Source organism: Phaethon aethereus (genome assembly GCF_964289735.1).
Source record: "Phaethon aethereus genome assembly, chromosome: 2".
Taxonomy (NCBI): Eukaryota; Metazoa; Chordata; class Aves; order Phaethontiformes; family Phaethontidae; genus Phaethon; species Phaethon aethereus.
Genome location: NC_138582.1, coordinates 80088158 through 80101453, shown reverse-complemented (window position 1 = coordinate 80101453; position 13296 = coordinate 80088158). Strand labels below are relative to the sequence as shown.

At 43.9% G+C, this 13296-nt stretch overlaps 1 protein-coding gene across 1 annotated transcript in view; it reads right to left on the bottom strand.

The window, feature by feature from the left end:
• The window catches only part of ADCY2 (adenylate cyclase 2), a gene marked incomplete at its 3' end in the record, with an annotated part of 224900 nt that extends 218260 nt beyond the window's left edge, over window positions 1-6640 (bottom strand). Inside the window, exon 1 of the mRNA XM_081996352.1 lies at window positions 6296-6640. Coding sequence (XP_081852478.1) covers window positions 6296-6526 — 231 coding nt within the window. The 5' untranslated portion in view covers window positions 6527-6640. The remainder of the gene's footprint in view (window positions 1-6295) is intronic.
• Between the last annotated feature and the right edge of the window lie 6656 nt (window positions 6641-13296).

The window sequence follows — 13296 nt, the reverse complement described above, 5'->3', positions numbered from 1 at the left end:
GCAGACAGGTATTCACAGGTCCATGGCAGACCTACTGTGAAGTTGCCAATACATGATTTCTGAATCCACATACCTGGCTTGATGCTGACAAAGACAGCAGACGGTCGTAGCCCAATGCATCATCTGTCTTACTCCCATTGCACCTCAGTAAACAGCAGCTCTACTTGATACGCTGTCATTTCTGTCAGCTGCAGTAATGATTTGGAGCTGTGGATCCACCATTTTGAGTCACAATTTGCGACATTAAGTAAGTTTTCCATTGCCAGGGTACCCACAAAACTTCAATTTATTAAGATTACAGTTCAAGGCTAAGTATTTTTCCAACATAGTCCTACCTATGGTTTTATCCAGTTCTTATTCAGCATTTAGATTATTCAATATGAAGGATGAAACAGACGCATGCAAAGTGAGGTTGCCACCAGCACCTCATTATCTTGACGACTCTCTGTTTCCAGGCTTGTTAGGGACTGGCAAATGGGACAAGCTCTTAGCAGCATTAAAAGTAACCACAGATGTACTGTGAGTTTCCATCAGAAAATTAAAGAAGAAAAGGCCCAGGCTGATGTAGTACTGAGGAATGAAAACAGACACAAAGCTAGGCAATCTCTGCTCCAGACAGGAAGGTGCAGCAACCTTTACAGGCCTGACTAAAGATGTAATACGAGCTACAAAAGTCATGCTCAGACAACCAAAGATACTACTGGAAGGAACACTTGGCAGGGACGGCAATATCCTTAAGACTGTATCAAATACCCAGCAACTAGATATGTCAAACAGCCAGCAACTATAGCTGGAAGAATATATTGTAATATGGTGCCTAAAGACAAGAAAAAAAAATTTAGACATTATTTCCTCACGGAACATTTTAATATGGGACTTGAAAGCATAACTGTATGCTCAATTGTAGCTGGAATTATGGAAAGAAAAGGCATTAAAAATACACTAATGCTTGTTTTGAATTCTTCCTCATCTTGGCAGTAGCAATAATCTGGCAGAATGAGTTTAAGAAGAGGTAGGATACCTCCTGGGCACAACAACCACAGCATCAAGCATGCAAACAACCCTGTCTCTGCTTGTCTTTCAATTAGTGAGGATTTTCCTACTTCATTACCTTTGCTGTGAATTCCCTTTCTTTTTGGGGGAATGGATATGCTGGAGTTTGAAAACAATACAGCAGGATGCTTTGACTTACTTTCAGTCTGCAAGGATTCCAAGAAATGCTTTCAGACCTTGGGTATTCTTGGACTTTGGGAAGACAGTTGGTGCTCTTGAACCAAAAAAGCCTTAAACTACACAGGGCTGATATCAAAAGATTGTCTAAAATTGAGAATACAAGTGAACTTACTACATGGATGTGAACTTACAGTACAGCTGTATTATTCTATGCAATTAGGTTATAACTGAGCATCTTATGAATAGGAATATAACATCACCGCAATGTCAGTGTGGTGACCTTTTGGTGTGGACGAATGCATTTTTCAGATCCAGCCTACTAATCAGAACATTACCAGAGGCAGATGCCCTCATGCAGACTCTTCATCACTTGAGACACTGCCATGAGAATGATGGAACATGTCTTCCAAAGCCACTTTGTCCACATGGACTTGAAGACTTTTCCCCCAGCATTTCAAGATGAGATTCTGATCATGGAAATCTGGAAGAGTTTGGCTGATGTCCAGTGTTTACAAGAAGCAGCAAGAATTTCTTTTAGATGGAGTAAGACCAATTAGAGGCAGGGAGGATTTGCTGCCATTCTGACCAAGGGCCCAAAGGAATGGCACACCCCAGTTCAAGCCCCAGGAGGCTTACAGGACTCTTCTGATCCTCTTCTCTTTACATGGAGACAGTTCCCTGCCAGCCAGGTTGGCAGCTAGAAAGTTTTAATGTGCTCCTTCAGAATGAGGCAGCTACCTCTGCTTCCATGTAGGATCAGCTGAAGATAAATTCAGTCAGTCTGGTGCCAGAAAAACAGTTCTTGCAGAATGTACATCTGCCATGTTGCCTGTACGCCTCCCTAGTTAATTGTACTCCCCTTTTAAAAACGGTTGCCTACTCCCCCTTTTGCTACAGAAGGTATTTGGGCATGTCAGTGATGTAGGTGTGCAGCCAATCTTTAGGTTCTTGGATTTATGAATCAGTAAAAAGGTTGAGGAATCATAACTGAGCCTACCAGCATGATCATGAACTTTTCAGCAACTTCAAAGAAGTGGTTGAGGGGGATAAGTAAAACTTCTGCTCCACAGACAATCATCAGGCAGCTAACCCAAAGCCATCTCATGGTGCTTCAGAAGAGGGAAGGTATCAGAATGCCACATTGTAGAAGCACTTTTCACTCAACACATGCTCAACTTGGCCAATGATACCATCAAGAAGCATGCGGCTCCACATCAACATCAACACATTTAACAACCGCATCTTAAGAGCTTTACAAGGTCACATGTAGCAGCAAGGATTCGGGAGACAGATAAGGGCCACAGACTATTGCTAAAGGTAAAGACCGCACAGCAGCCCTGCAGTCTTTGAGCAAGGGGCACAAAGGGCGGTCTGAAAGAAAACACATGTATATATGGCAGCAGATTGGTGGACCCTGAGTTTTGGGAAAAGGGACAGAAAGATCGTGACAGACGTAGGTCTTCTCCCACTTCCACCACAAATGCTAAAAGATTCTGATAACCCTGAACGGTAGGTTTTTATTGCAGCTTGTATCTATGGACTGGGCACGCTTTATGTCTAGAAAATTCATGAATAAAGGAAAGTTATGGCCTTCCAATAAATCGTACAATTTGGGCATCATCCCTGTTTTAAGTCAGAGTTTTGTTTAACCACATAAGAAACAAAACATCACAACTGCAGATATTTCAGATACAGTCACATTTTACATTATGAATTTAAAAATGGCGGGTTTTTTTTCTCCTAAAATTGCAGTTATAATAGATGTGCTCTGGCCAGAGACAAAACTGTTCTAGATACCACAAAAATGGTCGTAAGTTTTTAGCACTAAAAAGGGAGAGGGGGCCAAATAATGAGTTTGCCCTACATATTATATTGAAAGAAGAAGACAACAACCAGACAGAAAATGAAGCTGACCTCTGGCATTTCTAAGCACTGGAAGGCTTTCACAGGTTTGGGAAAATAATTTACTCTCTATCGATTAAAGCAGCAGCTAAACATGGATGACTGATCTCATTTTGCCAGTTTTCAGTTCACGCCAAGTACAGAGCAATAGAGAGGATACTTCGACACAGGATATTCAAAGGCTGATACTGTCACTCCATTATTTAAAACTCCAAGCTGTGAATGGCGATTTTTCAAGCAGATTCTGGGAGTCTTATATCTAGTGTTTGAGGAGATAGAGTGCTTAATTCCAAAGGTCAAAATCACAATAGTTTCCTGAAACAAATAAAAGCAAAATCTCCCAAGAAACCTCTCTCAGTAACAATAGCAGTCCATTGTCTGAAAGAAAAGTAATCAGATTTCCAGGCACACTTTGTAAGTAATCTTGTTTACTGTAATTTTGCAACAGCTTTTATAAATTTTTCATCTGAAATCAGGAAGGCTACAGCTCGTATTCTGACAGGTTGAAATAGCTGAGTAAGTGGAATACATCCCTATGTGGCTGGCTGTGTTTGGGAACACTTAAGAATACATTGCCAATTAAAAAAAAAAAAAAAGGCAACTCAGAATATATATATTTTTATATATATGATATATTTTAACAACCAAATAAAAAATTAAAATAGAAGGAAAACCTCTCACTTCCATTGGTTTCAAGTTTTTTTTTAAGAAAGCCTAGAACATAAAAATGGTTCATGCTTCACGAACATCCATCCTTTCTTAACAATGTCTAACGCCACGTTCCACGTTCTAAGCTGTTCTTTGAAGTACAAGCGAGAAATACGAATCGAGTGTTACGGTGAGTCATTTTGGAGTTCTGTTTCCACAACGGACTTAAGTAATTTTCAGTAAAATCTTAACTGCTTTGTACGAAATCTAAAGGAAACAACTGTTAAGAAAGACTTCCTTTAACTTCAAATGCACAGCACAGACCTACACAGAACTGTCCCACTTCGCTTCCATTGCGCCTCCTCTACAACATTAAATCTTCTGCCAAAACAATCACATACGTACTAGATGTGCAAAATAAAGACAACGATATTAGTATTGGCTCTTGTGGCTCAAGACACTCCTAACTGCGTGCCCCTTTTACATCCATCAGGCACAAAAAAAAAAAGACTAGGATTCCACAGCTATATAAAAAGAGTATTCTTTATTCAGATGCAGGAGAAACACATCTAAACATTCAGGAATATTTTAATCACAAACGCAACCAGAGCTAGACTATAATAAAACGCTTTTAGGTGAAGCTCTGGGCAGGGCTCCAAAGGATTTTGTCCAACATCCTGTGGCTGGAAGTCCATATAGGCAAGCTTTCTCTCCGCCTGAAGTTACTTTCATCCATCGACTGGAAACTTTAAGGATGAACCCCACCTCTCTCCCTGGTCGCCCATTCAGTTCTTAGCCACAGGAAGATAAAGGCTCAGGAAACAGGTTTTAAAAGCATTTTTTTTCTTCTTCCGGTATGTCTGGAATTCCAAATGAAGATTGAACTATAAAATTCACTCTTTCTGAAGTAGTAAAGCCTGGCAAAATGCAGTCAGCTCACAGTTTTGTTTCCATCGCTTTCAGCAGTCCCTCAACCTGGGCCCAGTGCTATGCCACCATTGTTACCATGAATGATTTACCTCAAGAAACAGAATTACGAAGATAAGCATGTGCCACTCGTAAACAAGCTGTAGACTGTACCATGACCGAAAGGTATGGAATTTAGTGCTAAACACTGTCAAGCCCAGGTTCTGCCACCTTAACTGTAGGCGAGTATTGTGTACGTCTCCACACCTAACCATTCCTCACATCTGATGGACTTGCATTTCCATCACTGGTCCCTTCATCCCTGAGGGACAAGCACCCAAGTTAACACACTAGAATGAGGTAAGGTGTCGAAGGTGTATTTTGCACACAGAGCTCCAAAACTGAAACATGTAGGCATTAAACACCTGAATTATGAGGCATCACCATTACTGGCCTCACATTAGCTCTTTTACAACTGCTCTGCATTTAGTAGGAATGGCACTTTAAACAAAAAGCTCAAAAGACGGTTAATACAAATACCAAAGGGAAATAAACCACCGATTAGAATTCTAAGTTTAGCTAATCCTGCAAGCAGTTCCTGCAGTTTTTAAGACAAAAGTTTGGTCATAACAACCAAGAAAGTGGGATTCTGTCTGTTTAAGCAAATGCTGTTATGTGTAGCGCCTCTAGAAAAGAACCCGTTAGATTATACTAACCTACTCATCCTCTCCGAGATCTCTAGCTCTATTCAATAAACATTAAGCTTTCCAGAAGACCGTTAAAAGATTTTTTCGTTAAAAAAAAAAAAGATAAAAAGTCTGAGACCCCTCAAATCCCCCTTCTACACTTCAGAAGTATACAGTAATGCAAAGAGCCTGCCTCTAATCATGAACAGCAGGAAAACTCTGTAAAGGAGCAAGAATTTTACTGCCCTCTGCAGCTTTTCCTTCGCGTTAACCAACGCAAGGGCAAAACGCCACGGATTTCTGGGCGAGATGCAGTGATACCGACTGTCACCTGCCGCTGTGACATATTTTCCCTCTCTGAAAACTCTGGAAGCTCCGCGCTGGACACGAAGAAAAGGTATCCGACCGACCGAACTTCGCCTGCCGTAAAAACAAAGGCTGCGCTGGCCCAAAAGCTTTCTTGAGAAAATGGGTCAAAAGCTAGAAAATGGTATGATGGGGTCGAGGGAGGGGAGCAGGGAGGGAATGGCCTCTGCTTATTTGCCATAAAATGTTACTTCAAGTGCCGAAGTACGGACCGCATTTCTGTGCGGCGATTTAAACCCTGCCACCAAAAAGGCCAACACGGCTGAGCTGCCAGTTGGAAGGCAGCAGAGCCAATGAATTAAGTGAATTAAACTCGATGCGCTTGTTGACTCAGTTCTCGCCCCATCCGCTCTCCCAGCGTCGCCTCAAACCAGCGGGCGGCAGAGCCCGGGTGGGGGGTGCCTGGGCCCCGCTCCCACCGCCCCGCCGCCTCCCGCCAACAACTTTCCTCCGCAGGGGCAGCGGCACCGGCTCCCGCCCGCCCCGTCCCGGCCCGGCCCGCCCCGCCCGGCTCGGCTCGGCTCGGCTGGGCGCCGCGCGCGGAGATGCCGAGCGGGCGGCGGGAGCGGGGATGCCGGGAGGCGCGGGTCCCAGACCGGGAGGGCGTCTCTTACCAGCCCGGAGGCGAAGAAGACGGCGAGCAAGGCCAGGCAGGCGCCCATCACGATGAGGAGCAGGAAGACGATGAGCGGGTGCTGCTGGCTCATGCAGTAGTAGGACTCGTAGAGCCAGTCCCGGGAGCGGGACTGCTCGCCGCTCGCCCCGCAGCCGCCGCCGCCCGCCTGCTCGGCCCGCTCCAGCAGGTAGCGGCGTCTCCTCCTCATCATCATCGCTTCTTGCCACATCGGGCAGAGCCCCCTCCAACTCCCTCAGCGCCGCCGCCGCCGCCGCTGCTGCAGGAGGCAGCCGGGGAGTGGAGCGGAGCGCGCTCCCGCGCGGGAGGCGGAGAGGAGGAGCCGCGGCGGCGGCGGGAGCGGCGGGAGCGGCATGGTGCGCCGGGCGGCCGCGGCCGCCGCGCAGCCAGCCCGGGGCTCGGCGCGCCTCCGGAAGGCGCCGCCCCGCAGGCACATGCCCTGCCCGGCTCCTGCGGCGGAGGGCAGCGGGCGGCCGCCCAGGGCAAGCGCCCGAGGGCGGCGGCGGCGGCGGCAGGCGCCTTAGCGGGCGACCGTGAAAGCGACCGCTGCCCTTCTGCCCGGCCCCCGCCGCCCGGCCCCCGCCGCCCCCGGAGGGGCCCGGTGCCTCCGCAGGTGCCTCTCCCGACGGCGGCGGCCAGGCGGGGGGCGCGCCCTGTGCCGCGGCTCCGGCCCTGCCCGGCGCCCGCGGGGTCGCCGCAGCCGGGTGGCTCGGGGCGCGCCGCGCCTTCCGCGGGCGCGTGGCAGCAGCTCCCGACGCAAGAGGGAGATGCGTTTGGAAATCCCGTTGCGATTACTCACACGGGCAGAGAGTGCTTGGCGGGTCTGTTTGTCGGGGTACCTCTCCCGGAGGTTGAATCTCCTTCTTTAGAAATAGTGCCTCGTTTTTTGTCAAAAACAGGTATTCGAGTTAGGAAGCAGCATAACATACATTTCCCCCAGCTTTCCTTGTCCTGAAGGACCTAGTTATTCCTAACAAAGCAGGCGCTTGAAACATACTGGATGCATAACTCACCGAAGTTACATATCCATCATGCACAGCGTTTACCAGCTAAAGTTGTGTAAGCATATATCGGCAGCTCGGCTTCCCCAGCACACTGCCTCCCTGAATGTCCCTCCCCACAGGACTGGTCCCTCTCTGCCCCCTTGGACCCACCCTCTGGCCTCTGCTGTTGCTTCACCACATCCTTATTTCCAGAAGATGCAGGGCTGCCTAAGCTCTCCATGAAAAGACCAAAGCGACATGGATGCTACGGACCCTAAATGTCCCAAGGGTGGCTGCTGGTGGCCAGAGTAATGTCAGGAGCAAGAAGGACTTGGGAGTACTACAATACTACAAAAGGTGAAAAACTGGGGCTACCGTAAAGTCATCGTAAGCGAGAAATGTAGAGCAAAGGGCTAACCGTTAGCCTGGTGGAAGAGAAGGCAGGTAACTGGGATGATACGGACCGAAACTGGCCTTTAAATGCCTAATGCTGCCTTCTTTCTCTGCCACTGTTCATGTTTTTATCCAGAAGAAGCAGAGGCACATCGACCGCCGGTGTAACAAAGCAGAGAAACCAATGGAGTAGCTTGGAAGCCCTGTCCGTACACTTGCACTTCTTAGATTCCTTGGGTTTGAAACGAGGATAAGGCTTGAGCTTCCCTGCCCCCGTTCCTCTCAGCTGGCTGGAAGGAAGAAAAGCTCCTTGGCTTTCACTTTTCCTTCCCCTGAAGTGCTTGCTGGGGCAGGAGGAACAGATGAGGAAGAAGTGGAAAGTTACAACTGTACCCACTGTTTTGAGAGAGAGAGGGTGAAAAACTCAGAAGCAGCAGTGATAAGATTGAAGGATGAACACAAATCTATGTGGGGAGAACATTCTGGCAGAATTAATTGCCGGGAAGGAGCTAGTAGAGGTGGGTGTGAGAATTTCTGCAACATGAAAAGGCTTTACTTGCAGCCGCTTCAAAAATTGTAGAGTTGGCCACCCTCACTGTCACACACACAAATACACTGGGATAAGCAAGGGGAGTTTAAAAAAAATCAAGACACAAACCAGAATTACAACATAATACTACTTTTAAAAGAGATCACAATATTTGGGATTTCAAGGCATCTCAGTTTTGATGTCTCAAGGCTGTAAAGACCAATGTCACATATATACTTATTTAAAATACAAGAATATTTATGTGATTCTGTATTTACTCACAAAAGTGTAAAAGATCTGAATGGGCAAAATGAAGCACATTCTCTGTTCCATCTATACAACAACCACCCCCCCCAAATATTTGAAATTTACACAGTATGTTAATCATAGAATCAATAGTTTCAGTTGGAAGGGACCTTTAAACGCCATCTAGTCCAACCCCCCTGCAGTGAGCAGGGACATCTTCAACTAGACCAAGTTGCTCAGAGCCCCGTCCAACCTGACCTGGAATGTTTCCAGGGATGAGGCAGCTACCGCCTCTCTGGGCAACCTGTGCCAGTGTTTCACCACTCTCGTTACCAAACATTTCTTCCTTCTATCTAGTCTGAATCTACCCCCTTTTAGTTTAAAACCATTACCCCTTGTCCTATAGCAACAGGCCCTGCTAAAAAGTCTTTCCCCATCTTTCTCATAAGCCCCCTTTAAGTACTGGAAGGCTGCAAAAAGGTCTCCCCAGAGCCTTCTCTTATCCAAGCTGAATAACCTCAACTCTCTCAGCCTGTCCTCATAGGAGAGGTGTTCCATATAGATGATGGTACTGGTTGTCTTTTTTTCCCAAGCTGATTCTGCTTTAATAGCTTTCCACTACTTTCCACCTCTCTGAGCTTGAACAGCAAAGGCCATTTCAAAAAGTTTTGATGATGATGTCATTTGTTTGTTTGCCTGTAATATCTAATTCCTCATATTAGTCTCATGCAATTTCTCAGGAAACGAAATTATAATTCCACAACAAAAAACTTAATCAGCCCAAAGGTTGCTCAACAGTATCTCGTGCCTTTCCAGAATGATGAGTTCAACATAACTCTCTTCTGAAAGACCAGACATAAGGTGCTTCATCAGCTGAGTAAGAAGAAGTACCAAGTTACATTTCCATTTGACTCTCTGTTTTCTTGCCCACCTGATGGACTCACCCCCTCTACTTTCCCTCTCCAAACTAGAAGCCTGCATCTTTCAATTCGTTCTTCAAACTCCAGCTAGGACCATCTCACACCTTAATGTCTAAAACCCCCATCAGTCCTTAGAGCAGGTCTATAGTTAGAGGCAAAGGTCTAGTGAAAAAAATTACCATACTGTCATGTAATTAATGACTGCACCATTCTATATACGGACAAGGTAGTTAAAACTGCACAGTACCTAGATCTGAATTTGACCTTCTATTTTGAATGTTCTACTTTTTAGCTAACACTTTTTTTTCCCCAGGATGCATTTAATAAAATGAACATTATTACAGTCAAATTACAGTTATGTCATTGCTAAAGTTGAAATGCCATATGTTTTTAGAGACCAATTTCACTAGGTAGCCTAAAATATACATCCTTGCCTAGCTCAACCTGAAGGTTTGCTGTGCCTCAGGGAAAAGGAAGGTACAATGAATTTTATAGTCTGGGGTTGGAAAGCAAAGGACTTTCAGGAAAAAAAAGCCCTCTGTGTATTCCACCTTATTTCTCTAAAAGGGGAAAAAAACCAAAGCTAGCACTTAAGATTGTCAGAAACTATCCACTGTGTACTCTTGGGACTCCAACAACGTCAAAGAATTTGTTCCTTAGGCAGCTGGTGTCTAAGCATCTGATGTACCCCTCTGGAGAAGCAAAACAACACAGAACAAAAGGTTGAGGTCCACAGCTGCTTGTCAAAGCAACCATGTGCCAGAGGCATTACGCTTTGCAGTAGCAGATTGATTAACCTGGAGAACTTCTATCTGGACCATCTCCAGAGGTCTCTTCCAGCCTCAGCTGTTCTGTGATTCCGCGATGTCACAGCTTATTACTAGAGTCAAGGGATCTGTCATAGGTCCTAGGGAGAGAGCTACATAAGAAGAGGAGATACAGGAGAACCTCCTGTTCCCTACATTGCTCTCTTTGCCATTCAGGCTCAATCAATCTCCATCACCCCTTTCCTCATTTTCCCTTCCCTGTTGTCTTCTCCTGCATGGGTGTTCTGGTCAGGGATGCAGACCAGTTCTCAGCAGAGAGAGGAGAGAGAGAGATCCCTTGCTCTCAGCTGCTTTATTCAGCTCTAGGACATCCCTAGCCACACGAAAATAATTGTGAGGAAGAGATGCTGAATCCCACAGTCCTGCAATATAGCAAGCGCTCAAGTCCACAGTTGTAGAAGGAGGAATTAAATTTTGTACAGGGGGCCTGGCTCTCCCTGTGACCTTGAAACCCATAGGCTGAGGAACAGTAAATCTGCATGGGCCACTACTTAACAACATTAACTTCTCCATCAGGGATACACAACTTTTTCTGCTAATTTTTACTGAATTTTTCTGGATTCGTTTTACTGAGATCAGTTATCAGGACTTGCTCTCTCAAGCCTAGTAACTGCAGCAATGTGCTGGTGTTGCTCTTGAAAAAAATGATGGTAGAATTTCCTACAGAAATATATTTGATTTCATATATCTGGAACCTGGTGAAATTCACTTTTCATTCAGATACCAGACTTGCTTTAGATGTTTAACATTATTATTTAAGGTGCTAAATTGCAGTCTGACTGTTCTATAATTTCTTGTGTTCTACTTTTCTTCCCCCGTTTTGAAGCTAGTATCTAACTTTGGGCCTCACTCAGCCTTCATGAACTTTTACGAATAGTTACTAATATGTTCTCAGGTTACTGAAGGAACTGCTTGAGATCCAGATGATCTGAAAATACCTCAGTAGTCTCTCTTCTTCCCCATTTTCATCACAGATGGTAATTACGTAGGTCATCTAACCATAGATAACCTTTTTATTAAAGATTGAAGCAAAACATAGATCAGTATTGTAGATATTTTGGTACCATTTGTTATTAGCAGAATAATGGGTCAACTATTCCTGCAGTCTCCTTCTCTCAAAAGGCATGGGATAAATAGAAGATTATCTGGAAGTGCATTAGTTTTATCTCTGCTTGTACCTTGCCCTTTATTATTTTGATCATCCTGTTCATTATACTCACCATTATAATTTGACTTAGTTTCCAAATTCTGTGCTATATCATACTTTTGCAGTTTCAAGACATTAACCTCCAGTTATACACTTCATAATGTTTCATATTGGGACAGTTTGCACTTGTACAAACTTAGTAATATTACTTACGAAACTATCTACTCTTCCAGAGAAGCTGCTTTCAGGTAGGACATCTAGGGAAAGTGGAAGGAAAGGAATAAAACTCTTCAGAAATTTAAAACTGCTCAGGCAGTTTTATAAAATTCTAAATGAACTGGACAAACTCAAGTCCAGTAGCATAGGCAGCTCAGGAAAGACCTGTTCAGTATAAAACTTCAGGTAAAACGTTCTTACAGCATTAGAATGCGTAAAGAGTAGAATGATGAATAATTCAGAAGATACACTAATGCCTTTATACGGATCAATCATGCAGCTTCGTCTTGGGTCGTGTTAACCTGCTTACCCAATTCCATATCAAGCGCTGCAGAACTAGAGACAGATTCTTCAGAATACAAGTAGTGAAAAACAATAAGAATTTCTTCTATTTAGCAAGTGTATAGGACTGTTATCCACAAAAATGAAACACGTAAGAGGGAACATAGTAAAGGCACATAACATGAAAACTTTAGAAAAGACTGCTTGGAATCTTATGGTTTCCTTATCTTTGTTTTTAAGAAAAAAGGTACATGGAAAATTAAAGGAATGAAGTGCAAAACTGGTGATAGATTTGTTTTCATATGAAAGGGTTTTGTTTTCGTATGGTTGTCACAATAAGTGTGATAATCACGAATAACAACGTAAGTTACAAGGAGTATTGATCCCATTGTTTCTTGAGTATTGTCAGTGCAAGGCAGTAGATACAGAGATGAGACAAAAATACAAAAGGTAGATTATGTCACAATGGGTTTCTTGCATCTCCCACTGAATCATAATGTGGTACTTCCCCCCCGCTTCTTTTTTTCAGAGGCAGTGTATTGGACTGTATGATTATATTCATTCCACTGGGGCAAATGATGTTCCTACCATGATAATTGGTTAAAAAAGATACTGGTTTCTTGTTTGAACACAGGGCAAGACCGTTAATTCAAGGGCCACTGACTCACACAACACAATCTACGTATTCTACCTGCAAAAAGGAAGGCATTTATATGGCAAAATAATTTTGTTTGTAGACATTTTATTATGATCTTTACTCCATCTGCACAATCCACTGAAAGTAAAACAAAATGCACCTAAAGAAAAACTGTACCTATGCAACCCTTCAAAATTATTGCAGTGATCAAATCTGACACATGGCACTTATTAACCTTTGCAGGTTAATCAGGTTAACCCATCCTACAGGATAGAAACATATAAATCTAAATACACACCAAGCAGTTAAAATAACTAAATACATGTAACTACATTCATATCAGAGAAAACCATGTTCATATTAATCTAAAACACCATTTTTTGCAAAATCTCTGTCATTGTTTCAGTTTTTTCCCTGAGCTGGCATTTTAAAGGAAGCTTCCTCCTAACAAGGGCTGCAAATGGTAGTGCAAATTAGTTTTACAGTCCTGCAAAATTCAAGATGTGAATCTAGTTCTGAAAATACTTAAAAGCAAACAAAAGTCTATACGTGTAATCTCTAGGACTTCTGTGAGACTTTTTGAAATCTCAGAATTAATCAGTGAAACAAGGATTTGCAAGATGGAATGACCAGTATTTTTCCTGAATGAAACATTTCCTGCTGTCAATTTCGTAGTGTTCTTGGCTCCAAGAAAGTCAATCTGGGCTCATGTTTTTATAATTATCATGCTATTATTTATTTAATGGCCATCAGTTATTATTTTGCTTAGACTGAGAAAGGAATACCCTAGGGTATGTTATC